The 26527-nt window shown below is 38.1% G+C and overlaps 1 protein-coding gene across 9 annotated transcripts in view; it reads right to left on the bottom strand.

Moving 5' to 3' along the window:
* Positions 1 to 26527, bottom strand: part of KIF13A (kinesin family member 13A) — a 118220-nt gene that overhangs the window by 60921 nt on the left and 30772 nt on the right. For all 9 annotated transcript variants that reach the window (XM_051611875.1, XM_051611878.1, XM_051611876.1 and 6 more), the window contains exons 3-4: positions 13949 to 13961; positions 7792 to 7852 (exon numbers count right to left, since the gene is read on the bottom strand). In XM_051611875.1, coding sequence (XP_051467835.1) covers positions 7792 to 7852; positions 13949 to 13961 — 74 coding nt within the window. The remainder of the gene's footprint in view (positions 1 to 7791; positions 7853 to 13948; positions 13962 to 26527) is intronic.

Raw genomic sequence — 26527 nt, 5'->3', positions numbered from 1 at the left:
GTAATCAGGACTAAAAAGCACTACATTACTTTTATTTTCCTGTAGCTTTAACCTAATTTCTCTTCTGCTGTAAAGGAAAAAATAGTGCAGTGATGCCCTATCAAATGGTCTTCGTGTATATTTCCAGGTGCATTTCTAAAATTTCAAAGTGCCACTGCACCTTGGATTAACACAGTTGAGAAATGCTGAATGCAGGAATTAAAACCAGAGAAGAATCTGCTGCACTCTGTCTCCTTGCCCATGCATTCACTTATTTCTCATCTGACTTACAATCATTTGCTCATTTTATATCTATGTTGGAAGCACTGCTCAATAATCTGGAAATAGCTACAGAGAACATTAAACTACTGAAGAAAGAATGAAGAAAATATATCAGCAGAAGATTTTAATAACAACATACAATACACAAAAAATCACTTTCCAAACAGCTCCTGCAGGCACATTTTCAAGTTACCAAATATCAAGGAGGCAGGGAGCTACTTATTATCTTGCCAAATGCAAAATTGAGCAAACATCGAAACTAGTATAATTATTAAGAGAAAAAAGCATATACATGCCACAATGATTGTGACTGGAGAATAAAAGGTCAGAAAAGGAAAAAGCTTCTATTACCAACTTCTCAGCAGCAATAAGACAATAACCTCCCCCAAGTTTCCCAAGAAAAAACAGATATAAAAGTGTTACAAATCCCTGCACAGTCATGATAACCATTATGACCTACAGAATCTCTTACTGCTAAATACCAGGAAAGGAACACAGTTTGAATCTCGTGGGTAAAGCTGGACTTGAATTTATTTTTCTTTTCACAGAAGATTTTCTTTTCAAACTATCAACACTAAAACTGAAAGTCAATCAGACACTGATACAAAATTCTAAAAGAGTGGGTTTATTACAGTTTTTAAGAGCTCAGCAATACCGACACAGACAAGTGGGTCACTGAAGAGAGACGTTTATGGTAACCAGTCAAATTATCATGGGAGAAAATAACAGAAAAGAACGCAAGATATTAAACCTCAGTTATGGTTATTTTAATAATTTGCTAATGCAGGGCCCTGTTGAGGGTAGCAGCCTATCAGCCATGAGATTTTGCTGTTTTTCATTAAAGCAATCTCACTGCTTCCCTCATTAATTTTATTAGTGGGTTTGCAAACCGATTACAAAATCTGTATTATACAGAATAATGTCTATGTGCACTTAAGTCCACTGTCTACACTACTGCAAAACAAAAATGCAGTATTTATTTAGTTAGAAGACTTCCCCTACACCAACCTTTATTGCCTTTAAGATAGATTTGCAACCTTCCAGCTGGCTAAGAACATACAGCCTCTTACAGAGACCACTGAAGGCCAGGCACTGAAACAACCTCTCCCATCTTTTGCTCAGAACATGTGCAAGCCTTAGGTGACTGACACACGTGCAGTCAGTCAAGCTGGGGAGAGCACACCCAAGGCTGTCAGGGAGCCCAAGGAGAGCACACGAGCTGCCAGTTCTCACAGGTCAGAATCTCTTTCGGCTCATCCCTTTGAGGTACAGGGAGCAGAGTCTGGTGACTTGTTCTTGCAGATCACAGTTTAAATGAAATCATTTACTTTCAGGAGCAAGACTGTTAACCTGCAATCGTGCAGTGAGAAAGATCATCAGACAATGTGGTTGGATGCTCTCTAACTAGTGACAGCCCACGTGGAAGCGCCCCTAACGCTGCAAGGTGGTCACAATGCTCTGCTCATCAAAAATGGTGGATGCCACTCAGTTCTAAAGACATACTGAAAAGCAGTGTCAAGACAATGTGGAAACCTTTTCCACTTTCACCAGACAGCTATACCTGTTTTCATAGCTCCTAGGCATTATCTGCGCATTTTGACAAGCACAACTGCAAGCCTGATGCCAACAGCAGAAAAACCAAGGAGAGATCAAATTAGTCATTCTCAATCTCTCAGAAGGCAATTTCCAGCAGGAGAATGACCCAGTAATTTTTCCATCAGCTCTCAGGACTGAGCATTTTCACAAGTTCAGAACTCCAATGTGCTCTTGACCTTCTTCCATAAACACCTAAACCAGGATAATAAGCACTTCTTTTTTTTGCAAATAACCTACTGAAGATACTTAGGACTTCAGCATTCAAAATGGTACCTGTGACTTATACGAAAGCTGAAGGAAAGCCATCATCCTCTCAGATTTACGCTTTAACATACATGGAGTCCTGTAACTTTCAAATGCCATGCTTGTATTATTACCACGCATCAAGGGCACTTAGTATAGCACTTGAAAGCAAGTAAGTTTTTTTTAATATGTTCTCTCCCTACTGAAATGGCTGGGTATTCCCATGGCAAAAATATAAAAGAATTCAAGGTAGTGAAGTATGGTGGTGCATGTGTCAATAGTGGCTATTAAATTATTAACAAAGCTAAAATATAACATTCACATTATCTACCCACAAAGCTGCATGTGAAAAATCTAAGTTGGAATCTCTGAGCTAGCACGAATTATTTGAACATTTAAATATGGAAAATAGCTAAGATAATAAAAGGTTTCTGAATACAGAAAGATAAATACATACAAAAAACCAGCATAATTTTCAGAATTAGATACTTAAGTATTCTCTCTTGCATTCCCCCGCTCTTTCCCCTTCTATTCCTCCAAATCATCCCATTACGGTTTCTGAGGTGCTGATCAGGAGATCTAATTTGACAGCGTTCCTAGGGAAACCTACACAGAAGAACTCAAGGAACCATTCTGCAAAATGAAGCTATTTACAAATAAAGTTTAAACATTCTCGAGTTTGCTAGACTGGACACAGAAGAGATGAGAAGGAAGAAAAGGGAGGGGTGACAAACAACCACACCATTTCCAACAAAATTTTTTTTCAAGGCAGTTAACAGTCACAGTCTTTCCTAGCCGGTTTAGTGGCAAACACATTCAGGATATACTGTACCAAAAATTATTTTTGTAGTGTCTGGATTTTAGATCTCTAGTACTTCTAGTTCACAACAGCTTGTCAATCTGAAATAGGAAAATTTGTCTCCTATGAGCACAGATTCATTCAGCCAGGTCATGACACATCACTGCTGCTCCTCAAGCCCCTTCCTTACAGGGCAAAACCAGCTAGAACCAAGTAACAACTTGTTATGTACAACAGTGAACAATCAGTCTCTTTATGGCTTGATCTCTAACCCGGAACATTTTAATAAGCAAATCTTGACAGCAATAAATTGCAGTGAGTTTCATTATCTAATAGTTAAAATAAAACTTGATCTATGGGGATCAGAGCTATTTAAATCTCTCCTGCATAATGATTTTATAAGAATTCTCTCTAAAATGGGAATAAAGATGCCTAATGGTTCACCTTAACAAGAATCTAAGAGCACACGAGCTAGCATCATCTAACTGCTACAGCCTAACAGCACTACAGTACTGACAAAGCACTGAGGTATTCAGTTTTCAAAGCCTTAATCCGCTAAAAGGTCTCACACAGCTTCAAATTAGGTGCTGCAATGTCTAGGTTCAAGTGCCTGACCTACAGAGTGCTAAAACCATACTAATTAAGTTTCCCAAAAATGTACAGACCAGGTGTCAGCTGTGTGACAAAAAAATAAATCCTATACACTATGTAAAGTCTCCTCTAACAACAAAAAAGGAACAGTACAACAGGGATAGTTTTCTGCCATATAGCAGGTCAAACAGGTAAGACAGAACTACACACAGGCAATCCTGTCTGCTTGAAATCCACAACTTAGAGGGCAGAAGTGTGCAGTTCTTTAAGCCAATTGCCTGGTTTGTTTCCTTGAAAACAGCTGCTAAAACATCAGCAGTCAGCATATATATTTCTCATATAAAACTAAAAGTCCGAAGTCAGGTGTTTGGCCTCCGAGGACAATGCAGCCTGCAGAAACATGGATCTGAGATTTCAGGTCAAATGTGCCACAGGCAGTCTAAAAAAGATACACAGCCAAATCAACACAGCATGTGGTCCGTGGAATGGACTCGCCCAAGTGATACAATGGTTTATACCATCTCCTGAATCATTACCAAACTAAAGGGTTTCTTTCCTTCCTTTTCAAGATCCACTTCACTGCTAACTTCAATAGGCTCTTAACTGTTGTCTAGGCTTGTGAAAAGAATTCGTTGTTCTCACATCTGAGAACTTCTCGGTGTCCTATATTTCACCCAAATGCAGAGCTGTTATTTGTCTCTGTAAGCTTCTCAAGGCAAGCAGGTGTCTCCTTATCCATGAACTGACTCTTGTCCAATTGAAGTCAAGAAACAAATGGTAATAAGCTATTCTTTGCACTGTCAAAACACCTCTTCTACCAGGCAAAACTCACCCCTTTTCCAGATCAAGGCAAACTCATTCTGTTCTATAACCACATTGCCCTCCCTTCTAAAAAGCATATTTCATTGACCTATATTTGGGGTTTTTGGTTGTTTTGGGTTTGTTGTTTGGTGTTTTTTTTTCCTCATATACTTGCCAAATACCCAACTATGTCTTTCAGAATTTATTAATCAGAAAAAAAGGCTCAGGTGCTAACTTGGTGATCAGCACAAACCTGGAGGTTTGTAAGTGTTCCTGGCTTGGAACAATGCAGCCATAATTGGTTTGGAGACACACAGCCTCAGTGTTAGGAGTAATCCTCTACCTACTAATTAGTTGGATTAAAAACAAAAACAAAAAAACATTTGAACATAAACACTTCATTTTCAGTCTTAAGAGCAATTCAGAGGGGGTTCTGCATCTTGCAACCTCTAAGCCAGGTTATCAAGTTTAAGAGCCTCCATCTCTTGCAGAATCTGAAACCAAAGCACCACCTCCACAAAGGTCTTGTTAAAGAGTTTACTCCTCTTCCATGCTCTGAACTCCCTGCTGTCTTTCTCAGAGTTACAGTCCTGCAAGGACAGCTACAAAGATGTCCTCTCTACATGTTTTTCCTCACATGAAGGTAATCTTCATTACTTAGTGTACACTTATATTAGTGTTATTGATGGATCATTTTAGAATTTAGAACCCAATTTCCACTTCAGTGGAAAAAAATGCTACAAAAAGAATTCTGCTACCAACAGCCCACTTCTGCACCATGATCCTTAAAAATAATTTTTTTTTAAAAAGGATAGTTTAGTGCTTTGTGCATACAGTGTTATTGAAATATAAGTTCAAACCTAAATACCCAGCAACAACCCTCATGTTTTCAAATACTAGAATGAGAAGGTACTTTCAAAATCTCTTGTGCTACCCAAATACCACATGTGACAGATTTAACAATTCAGTAATAACGATGCATTTCCAGGAAAGCACAAACTTTGGTTTTGGTAACATTAAAAAAAAATAAGAACATGGAAGGATTATTCACATGAATCAACACAGAACTCAGACGTATGTTTTCTGTGGTGCACACCACTCTGCGGGTTTTCTGATGTCCCATGTGTCAGTTGACAAAATCTTTAATATAGTATGATATAGACATGAATAGATCTACTCAATCTAATGCAAGATGGGCATATCTTGGTTTTGCACAGAGAGTGATGACTGACAGGGTAGCCCAGTACTTGAGAATCTCGTTAAACCTTTCACTGTTGTACCTTCCGCTGTACTTCTGTGATGCAGATAAAAGTGTTTTTCAAGTAATTAAATTTGTCTCACATACCTTTTTCATGTAAAAAATGTTACTTACATTTGAAGTTCACATATTTCTTATATTTAAAAGCACTCTGGTCTTAGCTTTCAAGCTTTAGATGGGTTTCCCTTTAATTGTGCAACTAATCACTACTATTGCCAATGACATTAAACTTATGCAACAACATAAAGTTACTTTGGGCAGGGAGTATTTAATATACCTGTCTAGCTTCTAGATAAGCACCCCCTCTTTAGTTCAGTGTCTAACCAAGAAATAAGAGTTTAGCTCAAAAAATCAGCCTGCCCAGTGGCTTGTTAAGCTTGTCAATTCCAAAACAGTCTCTGGCCATAGACAACATGTAAGGATCCTACAACAATGGGAGTATATCCCACAGGGCTAAGGAATTATTAAAAACCCCAATCAAAATCAATTCTCATATTCTTTTTTTCTTTAGTACAGTAATTTAGGCCAAGCTGTGAAAAAGACATTGAGCACCTTAATACTACAAATAGATTAAAAACTGAAATCTTGCCATTTCAGTATTCGGTTTGTTGGCTCTAAAAGTGTAGTACAGGATAGTCTCAGTTTATGCACAAGCAAGTGAACAATCCAACAAGCCAGTAACTTAGGCCTGAAACAGGTTCTTTTTTGGGTTTTTTTTTTGGGTTTCAATATTATTTGTTTATTTTGTTTTGTTGGTTTTGCTGGGTTTTTTTAGCTTTTATTTTATATTCTGCCAAGTGCATTATGTTCTAGAACAAGAGGGCTGGAAATCACAGTTAACTTTGAGATGATAATAGAAAAAAATCAGCAAAAGCATTGGTTTTTATATGCAAGTCTTGAAGCTCACATTCTTATCATATTTCTGAATATAAAAAACAAACAAACCAAACCAAAACAAAAAGACACCCTATTTTGTTGTTTGGGTTTTTTTCCCCAGGCAGGAACATGATCTGGAACAGGAAAAAAAAAAAACCCATACAGCTTTCTGGTCACTAAGAAAATACAAGAGATGTGAGCAGCAGCTTTCTAGAGCCCAGTCCAACCAGAAGCTGATCTACATACAGACAATAAAACTTCAGTTCTCAGATAAAAAGAATTCAAGGATAACTTCTAAAAGAGACTAGAGAAATCTAGTTTTGACTCAAAAATAAATAGACCTAGAACCCCACTGAATTCATCTGGAGATAGGCTAAATGAAGAGAGAAACAAGTTTATCTGGTTAGGGGTGTTCCTCTGGTTTTCCTCTTCTCTACAAGTACCATGGTATACCCACTAGGTATAACTTCCACCCACACAGTCAAGGCACATGGGGCCAAGACCTGGGTGCCTACCACCACCCCTTCCCTTTAAAAGGGAACAGAGTTGACTAGGCACAAATGAAGGTGCTGTGTGCTCCAAGGGCTCTACCAGCCAGAACTGTAAATACTGTGCAGAGCACTTGTTCAGGTCAAGGGCAGTCACAGAACTTTTCCTGAAAAAAACCTATTTTTGCCCAGGCAAGTAAGAAATACAGCAGAATCTATTATTACATGCAATCCCTTAGATTTGGGATTTGATAACAGGAGCTACAGCAGTCACGAGATGTATTTTAACACAAGTACATGACAGTTCATTTATTAGACCACTGATCTCAAGCTTTGAGCTAATTAACCCTATTAACTTTCAAGATTTCTTATGGGTCACAAAACTGCATAACATAAATATATAAATAAATATAAATATAAATATCTAAACTGAATGCCTTGGAAGTCCTCTTACAAAGTATGAATATGCTAATACACAAATCCAGTTATGAGAAAACTAACTACTAGGATTACAATCTTGCCTGGATTATCCAGCTTTTGTGAGAAAGGAGTCACAAAACTCAAATTTTGTTTTAAGTGACAGAAACAATCCTCACAAAAGGCTCTCCTAGGGGATTAAAAAAAGAACACTGTAGCTTAGATGTAAAACTATCCCTTCTGAAGAGTGTATCGGGCACCTTAAAGCTTGCATTTCTTCTGAACTGAGGAGCTAGCACTCAGATGATTCAACCGCTGCAAAAATGAGAAGTCTGCTTCTGTGAAGAAGTCACTTGAGTATCACAGTACAAAATGCAAAAAAAACCTCCACAAAACAGAAGCCTGAGCTCTCATATGTTCTCCAACTATTTACACTGCCAAATATATGGAAAAAAGTTTACCTGCGTATTTTGTGGTGTTTGATTCATCCATGGACCAGAAGCAGTGATCGAAGGCAAACACCTGCAGAAGCACATAAAAAGACAGATTAGGAACTCTGGCTACAAGACATTTCTCTTAAAGCAGTACAAATCAATGACTGTTTAATTGCAGTTGGGCTCTACTGTTTCTAGGGATCCTAAATCAGAACTTACTGTAAAAAGGCTTCATCAGCAGGAATACTTCTGGAACATCTTGAGAGCTGCAGAACTGCAATAATACTTTTCTATCTATACTATACATGATACAAAATACTGCTTACTGTATCCCATAATACAGACTTCAAAACACAGCCAAAACCAAACAATTAGTTCCACTCTTCTCCAAGCACTAATGCTGACAAATGTTTCTGCCAAGAGTAATGAAACCGCACTGAAAGGACTCAATATACAAAACTTGGCAAGACGACTTATCTAGCAGACATCAATACAAGACACACAAGTTTTAGCTTGGGTTGGACTTCTGATGCTCAAAGAAGAGCATTACTATTTACAACCTTGAGGAGCAAATAAATAGTGTATGATTACGTGCCTGAACTAAGAGCACAGTACTGGATCTCAGCAGATGAATCTGAAAAACTACAAATACAAAATGTAGCTCCATTAGACAAACGAGCTATCAGAGCCTGCTCTAATAAAAAAACCTTTATATCACTTCAGTCAAGAATTCCAGCTGGATATGAAATTCAATATTGCGCTCAGTGGGTTTGTGAACCTGGAACAGTGTCCTGTAAAACCACTTAACACATTAGAATTTGATCCAAGTTTTTTTTTCTGCACATCTGAGTACACCACAGTATAGACATTTAACACAGCTGTTTTGACAGCTTTATAGAGCTACAAACAGACCTTAAGCTGCAGCGTATTTCCCACATTTTACCATGGTAAACTGACTGTGGATGAACGAATGATACAGACTATTGATTTTCTTATTTTGGGATCCTAAGAGATGGGGGAAAAACCCAAACAACCTTCTTTACTAAAACTTTGGGCCAAGATTTTCTTTGCCTTGCCTTCCAACAGCTGATCTCCTTAGTGAGACAAACCATGCAGCTCAACGTAGAGCAAGAGACACAGGCTCTATAACCAGAATCAACTAATCCCCTGTGAGACAAACCTTGGAGTGAGGTAGATGGACCATTTTCTTTTGGCTTTTGGGGATACAGAATATCTGGGATTTCCTGCTATTGCAGAATTACTATGCGATCTAATCTATAGATATATTGTAACCTAACTCTTCCCAGTATTTCTGTTGCTGCAAACATTTCAGAAGGATAAAACAAGGTAGCACAGTAACCTCACCTCCTTCCCTTCCCCCCACCTTAACCTAAAACACATCAAATGGCCTGCGAGAAGACTCGATACTGAGACAACACTTACTCCACACAAGAGTGAAATGAGTTCTGGAATTCCCTTTTGAAGAGAAAATAAACAAACAAACTAACCCATAATAATAATCTAACAGGGAGGTGTGAGTCACTTAACTGCAGCACAAGTAGAAAGAGACCATTTTGTGAGTCAGGACGTTCCCTGCTGTGACTAAGTCAAAAGTGTAGTTTTGCCAGTGAACTCCAAGCAAAATGTAGCAGTTACTTCTTATCTTCAGACCTCCACATAAGTAGGGGGCATTTTAAATTACTTTTGTGCATTTGTTCACCATGGTTCAAATCTAAGCATAAAGAACTCTGTCATTGAGAAGAACACTCTGACCCTTTCCCTAACTATTACAGTTCAAGAGCTACAGTTCCTCTTCTGACATGCTACTTCCACAACAATTTTTCTCATGGGACTTGGTAACAATACCTAATCTGCTGGTGATCAAACATCAAGCAGTGCAACTACCAAAAAAACCCAGTCATAAGAATCCAAATACATCCATTCCTACCCCTTGGAACTAAGTGTTATCTGCAATGGAGCACACAGCTCAGTTAAAAAGGCTACCCTGCTACACATGGTCATGTGTAATGACTTAAATATCAATACAGCAGTATTATAGGCCAATTTAATCTATTGTGCTATGCATTTTCCCCATGGTTAACGTGGAAAATCACAACAGGATTACTCAATAACTCATAATTTAAACACTGTAATATGGAAAATACATGCTTGCAGCCAAGTGTTTCTTGTAGACAAGTAGTTTTTAAATGATTTTTTTTTTAAAAAGGTAAAAATCAGTCAGAATTATTTTTAAAAGGTCAAAAATGATTATGCACTAGGAATTCTGTCTCATGATTAAGCAAATGCAAATATAGCATTTAGTGTGTTTTCATACTAAACATAAAAAGCCAGGACATGGACTTAGTCTGTTTATAAAATCTGCTCTGGAAAACTGCCAAATCCTTGTAACAGAAGTGACAAGATTTTTTTATTTTTTTTTATTTTTTTTTAAGGTGTCAGGCAAAAGAGTGGGAACTGCTGGGGCATACACCATCTGAAAAATATGTAATCAGCTGCAGTAAAACTCCCTTCTCCAGTAAAACTGGCAGGCAAACGTTTAAAAATTACTTTGATCAGTGATTACAAAACAGCAACCTTGAACATCCACAGAAATAATAGCTTAAGGAAGCACTCAACCGAAGTAATTTTCAGGACAGCTCAGACCTCTGGGAAAACAGATTTCAAATGCAAGAATTAAGAGAGTAGGAAATAATGCATACAAGAACAAGAAACCTCATCCAAATGAGTAAGGCTCTTCTGTATGCACATAGTGAAGCAATATTACAGCGATGTAGGACAGTGTCCTACCTGAAGAGTGACCCTTTTGATCATCTTTTCTGTACAAAGATGACTCACTAGTTTATATTTTCCTGACTTCCACTGCAGGAATAATAGGACATGCAGTCCTAAGAAGGGCACACAAGCATAGCTGGGGTCAAGATACAGAACCCATGCTATGATGAAGAAGAAAATCCCCTTAAGACTCATCTAAGGTGCTCCCTTCCTTCTCCTGTCTTCACTAATTAGACTTCCTTGAATATGAAAAATAGGGGCATTACTTTCAACAGGAATATAAAGAATAATAACTATTTTCTTAATTATTTTTTCTCCTCAAGATCAATGTCCCTGATTAAGGTATTAAAACTCTTGTCAACACAACTATCAAAGAAATCAGAAGTTAAATTGTAACACTAAAGTCTCAGACTCAATGGCCAATACTCAAACTGGGCATTACTGAGCATTAAAAATGCCTTTTTAGCTTTTTGAAGGAAGAAGAGAAGTCTTTACTAACTTCTATTAAAACTGTATCAACCAAGTGTATCAAATATGTTACTGAAACATATTTGAGCAGAGACAGCTATAACATGCAAACAGAACTTTTTAAACTTCAAGCATCCTCTGTCAGCTAGTTTCTGTCTACATTTTGGAACATGTATTCCATTTAGGTGTTTTTACAGCTAAAAGAAAAAAGGCAAGTATTCTTTGTTTGAAACTCAAAGTTTAAAATTGCAACCTTTACCTCCACTAAGAGTTCTTGAACTTTCACTTATTCTTCTAAGCATTTTGAGTAAGTCTCCATCACTACAAGGCCGAGTATTTCTGCTCTCCTACTGCTCTTATGTCAATTCCATAGCCACTGTACCAGGAAGCTTAACGTATTTTCAGAAGGTAAGCAAAATGGGAAAACCATAAAAGACAGGTATACACCTGCTTCACCTCTCTGCACAGGCTGGCATTCAACCACAAGCAGACATAAGCTCACTCAGGTGTTGGCCAGTTCTCAAAACCTGACCTAAAGTTATTCTGGGTTTTTAAATTATAGAGCTAACTAACAAACAAGCCTGAAAACTTTATTTTTGCAAGATTCTGTACCTAATCCTTCATCCTAGCATCACATCACTGTGAGGGTGACAGAGCACTGGAACAGGCTGCCCAGAGAGGTTGTGGAGTCTCCGCTGGAGACATTCAAAACCTGCCTGGACACGTTCCTGTGTGAGCTACTCTCAGGGATCCTGCTCTGGCAGGTGGGGTTGGACTGGATGATCTTTTGAGGTCCCTTCCAACCCCTACCATTCTGGAATTCTGTGACCTAAAAGAGAAAGGGAGATAAAAGGAAGCTGCCAACAACCTGCTGTACTAGGGTAGCAGCTTCTAAACCAAAAATTTAAAGTGGAACTAAGAGACCAACGAATTATTGCCCAGCTCTGTTATTCCAGTGTTTGACACTGCACAGTATTTTCAGTTCAAATGGTATGACCGTTGGACAGCAGTTTAGACATCATTTTAGACATCTAGAAATAGCCAAGTAACAGAGCTATAAGTAATGTAACACAACTCATCAGAACAGAATTTGCACAACTGGAAGTCCATAGCACAAATGTGCATATGAACTTGGGTACGTACCCATTGTGTATTCATGGAAAGAATTTTACTTCACAAACACTACAGCATGGACACATCCAAAGGGGAAATTATGAGAAAAAAAACTGGCCAGGAAGTGCCAAGATCGTAGTACTACTGTATCCACAGTCATCATAAGCATGCACATTACCCTGGACAACAGAATTACATGGGTCTTTTCTAGTGACAGAAAACAATACTCAAAATGTTAATAACTGTTAAAAGTTAAGCAAAAGAGTTCTTTTGGTAACTATAAAGTTACCACAAAGTTTAAGATATGGGGCTTTGATTCAGATTATTTCAGCAAATGTCTACAGTAGTTTAAGACAGCTGTTGGTTACTATTTTGCTAGAGGTTATGGTTTCCACATCAAAACAGTGATGCAGGGCCACATATCCACCATGTCAGAGAAAAATCTGGAGTTTTGTCTCCAATTCACCTGTATCTGTGTCTTAAATTGAGATTGCAGATTTTAAACTGGAAGGGCCATTGTGCCTGACTGCTACACAGCAGTAACTTCTCATAGAATCAGAGAAGACAGCCAAGGGGTATTTACATTTTTAAAAGCTGAAATAATATTCTGCAGAAATTTTTATTAATGCTCCTGATCAGTGGTTTGAAGAAATAATAATTTTAAGTATAATTATGTGAATTACTTACAGGTAATGGGTACCATATCCAATATTAACTGCTTGTCGTGTCAAGCCAAATGACATAATTTGTTTAGGAAAGTGTGTAATTTCACATTCATTATCAGTCACTTTGAAGACTAATCTCCAGTATAGATTAGACAGAGTCTGGGGCTTCCAGCATTTAGCAATGCATTACCCAGACTGAACGTAACACTTAATGTATACTGTCTATGTGTCCATACAATACTGTAAAACCATAGCTAACATGTTTAATACCCATTTCCATGGAAATGGAAAATTATCCATCACAATTTCTATTCCCAGAAGGCCTAAAGAGCACTCTGCTGCACTGGCAGAAGTCACATCAAACTTGGATACAGTTTATTGAAGATCTATACATCAAAGAGAATAATGTGAAATGAAACCTCATTCAGAACTAACTACAGCTTTCTGGTGTAAAATGTACCAGCCACCAGTAACACTAAGGATAACATTATCATTAAAGTGCTGAATGCTACAGTATTTTGCATGTGCCGAGAAGATGTAGTTGACACAGTCCTTGCATCTTTAACATTGCTACCAGCCCTCTGATGATACTGTATTTGTCATCCCAGCAAGACTCCTTCTCTATACCAAGAGATACACAGCATTCCTTGACCTTCCCTTCCCCTGCATTACAAACAACACAGATAATCTTTTCTAGGCAAATTCTAGTGCACTTTGGCCATTTTTACATAAATTAATAATACCTGAATACCATAAATTATTTTTAAAAATTGTTTCTTACTAGATGTATTTTGCCACCTTTAAAAAAATGGTATTTTAACTTTTAAGCAGAATTATATGCAATTAAATGTTTTACACAAAATACTGATCTACTCTTTCAAATGTTTTTATAAATGCATTAAGATCATGGCTTGTCTTGGTCACAGCTTTAACAAGTATGCACCTTGCCTGCACATCAGTTGAATTACAACGTACTCTTCTTGAATTGTGAAGTCTTTAACTTAGAAGTATGAAGAACAGATTTTTATTATGTATTTTACTTTATCAAAGCTGTATAGATCACATATTACAAGAACACTCCTAACACTTCTGCATTGCTCAACATTTTCAAGTAGGGACAAATGAGAAAGAGACAAATTTCTTACCTTAGGTGGTTTTCTAGAAGATTGGCAAAAAAATCAGCAACAATGGTGAGCAGTACGAATACGCCATTCAAACAAAGGGAAGAGAGCAAAGAAAAAACAAAAGAAACAAAGTCAGTGTATGTCACTACTATAATCTGGTTTTTTTTGTATTCCACTATGTATTTAAGAATAATCAGGTCACTAGATACTTGTATGATATACTGCAAATTTTTGATCAGTAATTACTTAACTAGTAATACAGCTCCATGTTAACAAGAAAATGTCAGATCCCTTATAGGTTTAAAAATCTAACAGTACTGAGTTCCAGAAGGAAGACAAGCATCAGTTTTACTTTGTCAGGGAAGTCAAAACAGAGCCCATCTTGTGTGGCAAACAAACTGAGCCTGCAAAGTGGCACACCAAGGTGCCAGGGTGAAGCCCCACTGACTTCAGCAGTGCTACACGTTAGACTAAGGTGAGAACCAAATACATGTTTCTTGTAGAAATTATAGAACTGTGAATAAAAATAAATTTGTGTTTTCCCTAGCTGCAAAAAGCCTACACAGACCCTAGGAAGCAAACACAGAAACACCATTACCCTTCACATGCAACTCCAGTGAGAGATGTCAGAAATAAAGCAGAAACGACAAACCTCCAAACTAAAGACACCAGCTCATAGTACTTCAACTTGTCCTTAAATGCTCTTACGCTTCCTCTGGCAGCCACATGGCCACACAGTAATCTAAATCACTTAATGTATTTTTGGTGGAATTGGTTGCAAGCAAGATCACTGCCCTGTCTCCACGTGCAGCCCTGTGCTAGCTAATGCCAATGCAAGAGAAAAAGTGAAAACACAGTGCAGAATTAGACTGACTTAAGACCACTCACAAAAACTACAACCTTAGGCATATATGTTTACATTATGTATTGAAATAAGCCTGCAGTGATACACAGAAGAAACTTCCACTTGCCCTTCTCACCTAGAAAAAAAAGCATACAGGTGTGGATGAAGAGAAAAAAAAACAAGCAGAAAGGTCTACAGACAAAACAGCACAAGCAGAGAACACAGCAAGGTTTACAAGATAAGATGATGGATGAAAGGTCTCTAACCCAGACACACTACGCAAAATTCAAAGATATCACAAGTCAACAGTCTCAGTGCAGATACACAAGAGACCAAGCTATGCTTTTATCCACCAGACTACATATACTAACTTCACCAAGTCAGAGGGGGTGAAAAAAACCAAAACAACATTTTGAGCAGTCTTCTTAGCAACCCACAATACAGCAGCTCAACAACAACAACAACAACAACAAAAAGCTGAAGAGAAGCAAATCCACAAAGACACCTTACACAATCTTTTCTGCCTACTCTCAGCCCATACCTTAGATGACATGTCTGCCTAGATCAGAAGTTACATAACTGGAACACAGTACCCATAGGATGCAAACATATTTTGCCTCTAAGCTAAACCACTCACTGCAGTTTTATCCTTTCATTAACAGTGCCTACACAGGCTCAGCTCATTGCCAACTCATGTCCAGGTGGCTCAGAACTTGTGCAGAACACACTCTTACCTAGCTGAAAAATACATTTAGCTATAGCTTGAATATTCTTCACTTTAATCAATTTTCAGATGTGATGAAAGTCCAATGTTATCAGCTTGTCTAGCCAAAGTTACAGCACCAGCTCTAAACTTCCAACACCTAAGTGGAAGAGAAGTTCCTATTGAAGGAAGTCATCCTTGTCTTTTTTTGAAAGCTTTTAAATACACCCATGTCTTGAAAATTCCAGAATACATGAGCTTTCCCAGGGAATTCCTGATAGACTGCTGTACAGGTTCAGCAGAAGCCTTAAACAGTTCAATCAAAGAAAAAAAAAAAAAACAAAAAAAAAACACAACAGAAAATATATCAGCTTTGTTTTTCTGAGATCAGACTTGCAGGCCCTAATTGGAAAATATACAGAACAACACTGAAGTAAATAAACAGTTTGACATATTTCTTAAGAAATTTACTTAAACAATGCAAGCCATTATTCTTTAGGAAGCTTCCTCTTGTTTTCCTCTGATGCTTATTTTAGGAAAAGCATAATAGTGGCTTTTTACACCACTCTGGACAGCAGAGCTTCCCAGTTAAAAGCAAGATGTTCATCACTCATCTCTTGGATTTCAAAGCATCAGGAGCTGCAGCTTCCTACTGTATGTCACATCCTACTGCTCCAAAGTCTTCTGCTATTAAGACCAAAGTAGCAGCTCCACAAGTCACCTGCTAGCATCACCAGCACGATCAAGGGCCTCTGGAGTAAGTCAGCTGTATAGGCTTATAGGATAGATTTTTTGAGCTACTTGGAAATTCCAGCTAACCATTATCCTGGTAATGATTCAGATGGAGATATTCCAAAATACTTTCTTCAATCAGAAGACTCAGACTAATAAATAAAGAACTGTTTACAGTTTACCAGAAATCACATCTGTAGCAGCTTAAAGATATGCTATAAAACTTGCATCTCAGTCAATTTCTCACATTTTTTGTTTTGCTTTATGTTTTTAATATGTGCTTCACAGTTTCTTTCCTTTCCCAGAAACTGGCAGCTTTCCATTTCATAAATAATTGGATTTGTCTGAATTTTTACCAAACACTGACCATACAAACGTGGTGATTCAGTGTCACAGCTGGGGCTGGGGTAGACAGACAGCAGATCAGAGGAGATACAACCATTAGAATGTTGATTTCCCGTAGTTTATAATTCCATGTCTAATCATCCATGGTGTTAGTGACAACATGCAGGTATAGCTTTTGAATAACAACAAAATCTCTTATAAAGGGAGAGCTAGTACACCTCAGGAAATTATCAGTTACCTAATCTTGTAGTAATGACAGCGTATTTTGGTTTAACTGATGAAAGGCATCTTCTAGCCACACAATCAGAAGGAAGACTGACTCTTATCCCATACCCAGATCTCAAAACTAAAGTAAATACCGCTGAGAGCCTGAAGAAGATTCTCACAGGTCAGAAGTATGAATTTCAATGACCACTAACTTTCCTGAGCACTGTGTCTGCTAAGATCTACTCCTAGCATCTACTCAGGTCTATTCTTAGAATCTGCTCAGGCTTTATCTTTTTGCAACAGTATTAAGCCTCTCCTGTCCAGCTTGGCTAACACACATTAAGATTGCAGAGTGCACAGCTACCTCAACATTCTTATCCAAATAAAAAAAAACCTGATTTCTAGAGAGCTTTGTGTTGATACAAACTTTTTTTTCCATGTTGCCTCTTGTTAAAACTAAACTCATACTGCACTTCATATTTGCTAAGAGAATTCATTCACAAAACGTCAGTTCTAGTGTTGACAACATTCCCAACTAAATGTCAGTTTTACCAGAAGGAAAAAACAGTTTATACATCAAAAAACTTGAGAGAATTGGATTTTCTCTTTATTCTATAAAATGCAGTTTCATCACTCCACCTTACCTCCAGTCCAGAATGTTCAGCAGAGACAAGATACATACAAAAATGAGAATATTGGTGTAAAACTCTGTACTTCTCATTGAAGGAGACAGAGGAACATGGTATCTTTGAAAAACCCTATGAGAGCAACAGAGCACTAGAACAGGCTGCCCAGAGAGGTTGTGAAGTTGTCTTCTCTGGAGACATTAAAAACCTGTCTGGATATGTTCCTGTCTGATCTACTGTAAGTGATCCTGCTCTAGCAGCAGGGTTGGACTAGATGATCTTCAGAGGTCTCTTCCAACCACAACCCCTCTGTGATTCTGGGACAGATGTTGGATTCTTTGGAATGACACTCACACAGCCTAATTCACCTCCAGTTTGGCTGTGCTAAGAAGCCAAGTAGGCCACAATCGTACCATAATTATTACACATTTTGGAAAGTATTCTGTGGATTCTTTTCCTTTCTCACAAGTTGTTAATGAAGACGAAGCAATCATAACCAGCTATATTAAGTAACCACACACAGTATCCATAGCAGATTATGAATGAACCACATGGCTTTGCAGCTTGCATTTCTAAGTTGACTTCAGCAGGAACCATCATCTAAGTCACTGAGTCTAAAACACCTTTTTGCTCTCATCACATGTACAACCTACAGCAAATTAATGGTACTCACTGTTTACCCAAATATATAATTAAGTGTTTTCATAAAGTGGCTATATAGTCATTAATGTACTCCTCAAGATCACTGGTCAAAAGAACTATTACAAGCAACTACCAGTATACTAGAAAAGGGAGAGAAGTCTTCAAGCTTTAAAATACTAAGTTGAAAAATAGTCTTTCTTTTCTCTGTAAGCATAAAGTTGAGCAATTTGAAAAGACCATTGTAATAGATAAAGTAGGATATTTTACATATATTTTTGAGCTCTCCTTAATAGTACTTGATAGCCAGTGTTTCCAAAATTTGGTTCCCACATATTTGTCACACACAGTGTATTCTGTTGAGAATTCTCCAGTGCTAGAAAATGAATGAGTCCTTTGTACAATTCGACAACCCGTTCCCAGTTAAATCAAGTCCGAACCGGTTATTGAACTTGTTATGCTTTTATGCATATGCAAGGAAGCAGCTTTGTGCTCCTCCCTTCTTTGATTTCAGCATGATCTCTTCTCTCACCGCTGCTCCAGCATCTCTGGAATCTACAGACTAGATGCTCAAAACAAATACTATAGTATTGTTTTTGTTTTGGGGGTTTTTTAATCATTATTTTTATTACTTTGTTTTGTACCTTACAACTCAGGCTGAACACACCCCCAGCAGTGTATGTTTGCCTCACTCAAAGGTAGAGTGCAAGGGAACAAACCAGTGGTAGCACCCTTGTAAGAAGTGCACCTTGGCTTTGCTCCACAGAAGTAACTGCATGGTTTGTTTACCCACAGCTATAAGGTTTTCAGTGTGGCTGCAGCAGAGACAGGGGACACTCAGCATGCCTAACTGTAAACAAGGTAAATTATGTAGAAGTAAAGGGATGATGTTTTGCCTGTCCTCTGCAGTAAGATCACACAGCTTTAGGGCCCTTCGTTGTCTCATGGTTTATCACTGCAGACTGCTACTTGCAGGCTTGATACCAAGCATTTTAAAAAGCATGCCTATATATTATTAATAGACACTGGACTACTTAATGAAAGCACCTATCTAGAAAGAGATCACAGTCTGCCACAGTAACAGTTTCAGATGATCACGTACTGCAAACTACTGGCCATACACCATTTTCTTTACAAAGAACACAGAAAAAGGGCACTTATTTGCCCATTTCCCCCTTCTATTTTCTAAATGCAGGAGAATATAACAGGAAATGTCAGGGGAGATACCCTGAAACAGAAGAGAGTCTCAATTCTGTGTTTGGCTGGGGCACTTCTACTAGGGCTGATTAATGAAGCTGGCATCACAATTCAACACTGGGATTCCTGGAAGAGTTACTTTACATACTGTATAAGCACACATGCATACACAAATATAGACAATTAGGGGTTTTTTATTCTTGCAGGAGGTGGGCAGCACATGCCCTGTATCTATTTAATCCTCCTACCCAGCAAAGGTCTATTCTATAGACAAAATAATCCTTGAAAGAACCACAGAAGAAAAACATTTTAACAAGAAATTTGAGCAAGTGCCTGCATAATAAGGTAGTAGCTGATCACAGTGGGAAACACCACCAGAAACAGATGCATACTGTAAAATTACACTGCTCTCTCAGGCTTTATGGAAATATTGTGTCAAGCAGCTATGCTACTCACTGCAAACCTACTACATGCAAAGAGATAGAAGTCAGACACTGAAATCAGAATGACAAACACTGCAGTGCAAGTTAAACAAGATAGACATTACATTAGCAGAGTGACATCCATGACACAAAAGAAACTCTGAAAAATTACTGGATATTTCACAATAACAGGGTTCCATTCTAAGAACTTCAGTTCACTCACTACAGAAGTGATGAACTACCAAAAAAAAAAAAAAAGACAACACAAATAATGGCCTTGCATTGGTTTCATAAAAGTAAATGAAAGGCATTATATTCCAACATTTACAAGATGGAAAATAGAAACTGACGAGTACCCTGGATCATCACTAGTCCCTAACTTACCTCCACTCTAACTTATGACTGTTTTTACTGCCCAAGGTATTATTATTCCAATGCCAGTAATTTGTTGACATGATATTCAAGTGGTTCTAATCTTTACACAGAAGCCTTAGTGTTCACAGAAAAACAACTTCTGGCAGCCTGAAAAAGGACTGATACCTGTCCTATGTGCAACAGCATGCCACTCTGCAAATAGTAGTTGTCTTAGAACAGAAAGCACCTACAGACAGAAAGATTAATCTATCACTTTGCTGGGAAGTTAACTACCAAAAAAAAAAAAAATCTAACTGCTCTGTCACATAAAATAGGCTTTTTTTTAAAAAAAAAACAAGCCATGTTATCCCTTTTCAGTTAACTTGCTTAGTTCTACCAAAAAGGCAAAAACTAAAATTGTCATTCCACTCTTATAGAAGAGAGCTCTAGCTCAATCCTGACTGCTGAGACCCCATCCAGAACCTACCATGTTACTCTGTTTTCCATAAGTCTTTAATCATACGCATTGAAAGCTTATCCAAGACTCTGAATTTATAATAAAAATCCACTGCAAGTATCAGAAGTACAGCATAACTGCAATCATAAGCATATTAAGCTTAGCCTTATTAACATCCAACTATCTTCAAAGGAATAGAATTCTACCTAATTATTCCTACCAGTAGTAGAGTTCACTAAGTAGTCCTGATCTTTTTGAAAAGTATTCTTTTTCCCTCCTCTTCAATAAAGCTGAATGCAAAAGAATCTAAACAAGGAAATACTAATCAGGTTCAGAGGGCTAAGGAACAGAGGGAGGAGGAAAACGAATACCATCTCAGAACCCAAGATCTGAAGACTAGCCTCACATGAATCACTCTTAGCCTGAATGCAAACAAACTGCTACTGGGGCAAACATAGTATGTTTTTGGAAAGTATGTGGAAACATATGCTAGAAATTGTAATAAAATTACCATGGCATTTATCAAGCACCCATCATTCTTATTCTGTTGCATTTATTACTAGCATTCTTGAGGAAAAAACACCCCAAGCATTAATTGGCATTTCAGTTCTGTGCACTCCATTGAGACTCACACCTAAACAACCAGTCACTTGGGGTAGCTACTCCCAGCTATTAACTACTTCATAAATATCCAACATTAGTGGAAGCCACTCCTTTTCAGGACTACTTCTGCTCCTCAGGAATTCCTTCTGAAATGCTGTCCGTAAGAACTATCAAAACACTAAGCTGCAGTGAAGATATATCCCTTGGGGAGCTCAATGGTATTTGAAAAATATACTGCGATTTTATCACTATATATACAGCATTTATTGCAAGATAGACCACCTTCAAAGGCATGTGAAGTAAATTTCATAAACAAAATAGAAGTTTGTAAATTAAATTTTACTTTCCTAGTTTGCCTGTTCAAAACTTAAGCATTAGAATTTGCTACAAAGATGTAAACAGCAGCTAGCACCTTCATTGACAAGGATCAAGACTGGAGACCTCTAGTCAGTGAAAAGACTATGTGTTGGAAAGAACTAAACTGTAGGTGTTAACTGAGCAACCAGATCTAAACCTTGGCCGTAACACTTTACTTCCCTCAGTAAATGGTAAGAATAATAATATTTAAAAAATACTACTACTACTAAAAAAAAAAAAAAAAAAATCACTGTTTTCGCTGTGAGATAAGCACATCCTTTCTTAGTCAATCAGGACAAGGATATAGTTGAGATGTTTTTGAAGATATGAGTGTAACAGTCCTGACCATGTGTTCAGGCCAGACAACAAACAAGAACCCCCTCAGTCTCACTGTCACATTCCTTTACCACAATACGGAAAATGATCATTCAAATTTCATCTACTTTATGTTACTAATGAGATTTCAAGAGAGATGCTAATAGGGCTTGACACTTCATCCTTTCACACAGCTCTGCAAATGTATGATAGCATTCTTTAAATGTAACTGGAGTATGAAAAAGTTGCCTGAGACTCAGCAAAATTCACAAATTACTGTTTTTGTTTCATCCTAGCATGAATTTTCAGTTAAATTAATATTAAATTAACTAATCAGAAAGGAAATACTCTTATTTTAATTTGTATTTGAAATTAAAACTTTCTACAGGTTTGATGACAATGCACATTAACATACAATTTCCATCACTTCACTGAAAAGACTTTGCAGAAAGTAGTCCATGTCAGTTGGCTACAACACCAGCTGTCTTTGTGACTCTGAGATTACATTACTTGCTTTAACAAACAGTGCTAACAACTGCTACCATTTGCCAGAAACTGGACACTATGCAGAGAAAGATGATGATGATTCATAGGATAAAAGAGCTTTATTGTGTGGAACAACATATCAAGAATGTAAACTTGTATCAACTCTACATAAATAGACAAAGTGAACAAGGTCTCTGGAGTTGTTGCAGGACCAACGTTCAAAAGTGCTGAGGAGACTTTTCTCTTATATGGCCCTCAGACAAGTGAGTTCTCTAGAGATCTCTCCACTGAGCTCGACAAAGCTCATGCAGCATTCCAGTTAGCTGTAATTGATCTATTCTGCCATGAAATGAACAATAAAATTTACTCAAAGGCTAGAAAACTTATTCACAGTGTGTGCTCCAAGTTTATCAGTAAATAGAGAAGAACTGCCAAGGCAGCTAACAATCTTCAGAAAGACATCAAGCACCAAGTTACTGAACCTAGCAAGGAAAAGCACAGCCTGATTTCCAGGATCTGAAAATAGGTAATTTCCAGCAGAGAAGGGTGGCAGCTGCAGAGGCATTCACAAATTTTCCATCTGAGGGTTTCAAAGTTTAGATGCCTTTCTGGCAGACCCCAAAACCATAAATGAGTTACTGGGCTGAATACCTCCTCAGGGAACACATCCTATACAACAGGGGAGGCAAGACCAACAAAATTTAACAGACTACACAGGCTCAGGTGGGTATCTGCTCCACTGTGGACCTACATGGGCTGCGAGGGGACAGCTTGCCTCAGCACTGTGTTCTCCATGGGCTGCAGGGGAATCTCTGCTCTGGCACCTGAACCACCTTCTCCCCCTCCTTCTTCACTGACCTTGGTGCCTGCAGGGTTGTTGCTCTCACATATTGTTACTCCTCTCTGCTGCTGTTCCACAGCAGTGGGGTTTTTTTTCCCTTACTTAAGTTATGTTTCCATAGAATCATTAAGGTCAGAAAGACCTCTAAGATCATCAAGTCCAACTGTTACCCCAAAGCCACCATGTCAACTGCACCATGCCCTGAAGTGCCACATCCACATGTTGTTTTTTTTTTCAAACCTCCAGGGATGGCGACCCAACCACCTCCCCAGGCAGCCCGCCCCAATGCCCAACCACTCCTTCAGCAAAGAATTCCCTCCCAACATTCAATCTAAACCTCCCCTGGTGCAAAATGAGGCCATTTCCTCTCATCCTTTCACTTGCCACCTGGGAGGAGAGACCAACCCCCACCTGACCACAAAGCAAGAAGGTCTCCCCTGAGCCTCTCTCTCCTCAGACGCTCCCCATAAGCCCCATGTTCCAGATCCTTCCCCAAATTTGGTGCCTTTCTTTGGACACGCTCCAGCACCCAGAGGTGCTACCACTGCCACTGATGGGCTCAGTCTTGGCGAGAGGGGGGTCCATCTTAGAGCTAGCTGGTGTTGACTCTGTTGGACACAGGGGAAGCTTCTGGTAGCTTCCCACAGAAGCCACCCCCATAGCCAACCCTGCTACCAAAACCTTGCCATGCAAACCCAATAAAGCCACACTTACATATAACAAAATAGGAACTATTAGAGCTGTAGCAACAACAAGAGTCTTAACATCTTTGGCAAGACTAAAAAAAGAACAAGGATGATCTTACAACTGGAATATATAACCTTAACAGATCACAGATTAAAAGATCCAAACGATATTTGAATTGCATACTAAGCAAATACTTTTTTGTAGATCTAATTGAATGCTAAATGGTTGAATTAATGTTATTAAGGAAACATGGCTTTATATGCTGTAGAGTATTAGAATCAGGAAAAATAAAAAACTTGTAAAGTTAAAAATTAGGGACTAGAGCTTTTTTCCCAATGAGGAAGGACTGAAGCAGTGCTCCTGGCACTGTCTGACCTGGAGAAGGGGAGCCTCAGGGGAATCTCATCAGTGTATATAAACACCTGAGAGTGCAAAGAAGACAGAGCCAGGTTTTTTTCAGTGGTGACCAGTGACAGGACTGGAGGCAAGGGGCACAAACTGGAACACAAGAGGTTCCCTCTGAACACCAGCAAACACTTTTTCACTGTGAGGGTGACCAGGAGCTAGCACAGGCTCCCAGGGAACTTGTGGAGTCTACACCCTTAAGGATACTCAAAAGCTGTGCAGACATGGTCTTCAGTAAGAGGCCCTAGCTGGCCTTGCATAAGGAGGGGGTGGACCCAGAGACTTCCAGAGGTCCCTGCCAAACCCAACTGTTCTTTGAAAAATGCTAAAATCAGGTTTTTTAAAGGTACTGTAGCATAGAATAGATGCATGAAAAATGGTAGAAAAGATTGTCTGCAAGTTCTGTGATTCAGGATTTTATAACTATCAGCCTACAGTTGTGTCAATGAAAAAAAAAAAGTCAAAAAATCCTTAGATTATGTGTTCCTCACAGCAACCCATATATATCTAAGTTTCATAGAAAGAAATTTTCAACATTACATATAAAATTTGTGGCAGACCAACAATCTTCAGGGGAGTTGCACATCTGGTTTTTATGTCTGAAATTTCCTCAAGTCTCCAAAAAGATATAGTCAGTCTGCTGTGAAGTGTTATTCATTGTACTACTTTAACATCACAGCAGCAATTTTTACCTTGCTCTAGCAGATAAATTTAATCTCTGTTTTCTTTAGTTCTAAGCAGATGGTCACAGCCATTACTAAGAAAGTGATGGTTCTGTACAGCTTCAGCACAAATGACATGCTTAAGACAAACTCTGAAAGGGAACTCAGAAAGAGCCAGGAGGCATATGGCTAAAATTCATATAACTCTCACCAAAAATAAGTTTGCACATACAAGTCAGAAATATCATAAGTGGTTAAACAGAGGAAGCTGATTTACTGCTTACTTCACATAGGGAGACTGTCTATAATGTTAAGGGAAGACAGATACAGCTTTGAAGTGCCTCAGTAGACGCTGAGTTCACAGCTAAATGCCAGCAATTGTCATGTATCATTCACACTCAGAAGAGTGGCATAATGTACAATTATGTGGTTTGTTACAACAGACTTCACTTTTACAGTGCTCACCAAGAAGCTGCCTGTGTTGCATGAAAACTGCAACTTTTTAAAAAACAAGCAGCCATGCTACCACATAAGTCAAAAGTAAAATTCCATACGAAGTATTGCAAGCAGTTTCTCAATATAAAAAAATGTTGATTTCAGAAAGTAAACACGGACACATGAATTAAAGGATCACAAGCACAACTAGAATGGATTTATAGTGAGCATTACAGGATAGCATAAGAGAAATTGAAGTAATTTTAGACTTATCAGGCATCAGTGGTTAAGAAAGTCTAGGAAGAAGTCACAATACTACAGTGCACAAGTCATTAATGTGATCAAAGAAATACCTAAGAACTGAACTGGATTTTCAGAATTTCCTGAAAAGACAAACAAAAAATGAATTATGTCTATTCTTACAGCTAAAAAGTGAGATCACATCTGCCAATATAATTGGCTGAATACAGCAATACAACAGAGCAAGGATCTCCAGGTCATATGGTCTACAACTGTCACAGGCAACAATGCCATAAAGTCTTCTGAGATGGAGTCTGAACAATTCAAAGTCAGTTATGCTGTTCTGCCTCAGGGAAGTCTAATAAATCTGCTGTCCAGAAAGCTTTCCTGAATTATGATATTGAAGAAATTTAAATCTCATTTATTTGTTCTTGTTCTCTAATTTAACACTTCAATCAAACACAGCTTTCTACATATGGTTTTATGTATTATGCTTCCCTCCTAATTCTCAGTATACTTTTATATAGATCTGCAGTCCTCTATCCATCTTAACTTCCAATCAGTTTGTATTAGTACTTCTTAAAACACAGTGAACTTGAAATGTAGAGAATATTCCCAAAGAGGTTCTATCAGGTGTCTTTGAAAATGACATAGTTCCAATGCTGTATTTATGCTGCATTGCTTATGAAGCAACATCTGCATTTAAACAGTTTGGAAAATACAAATTTTCTTAGAAACAAAAATATTTTTGCATAGAAAGTGTAGCTCTCTTTAGCCTCTGCTATATTCCTGTAGCACACCTGAAGACCTGTTGCTGAGGTCTTCTGTAAATTACAAAGGGAAGAATTCTGACAAATCTCATTTTGCATTAGAGATCAGAAAGAAGGGAAGCAACCAAAGAAACCACTTAAATTTTTGAAAGCTGAAGAACTTCTTCAGCTAGCAAATCCTGACAACGTCTCAGAAACAGAGAAAGGAAAACTTCGAAAGCAGAGATTGTGTCTTTAATTAGGCTTCAGTTGAAATAGTTTTGCCTATCTCTG

The sequence above is a fragment of the Apus apus genome, chromosome 2 (genome assembly GCF_020740795.1).
Source record: "Apus apus isolate bApuApu2 chromosome 2, bApuApu2.pri.cur, whole genome shotgun sequence".
NCBI classification, from domain to species: Eukaryota; Metazoa; Chordata; class Aves; order Apodiformes; family Apodidae; genus Apus; species Apus apus.
Note: the sequence above shows the minus strand (reverse complement) of the source record. Positions and strands in the feature narration are given on the sequence as shown.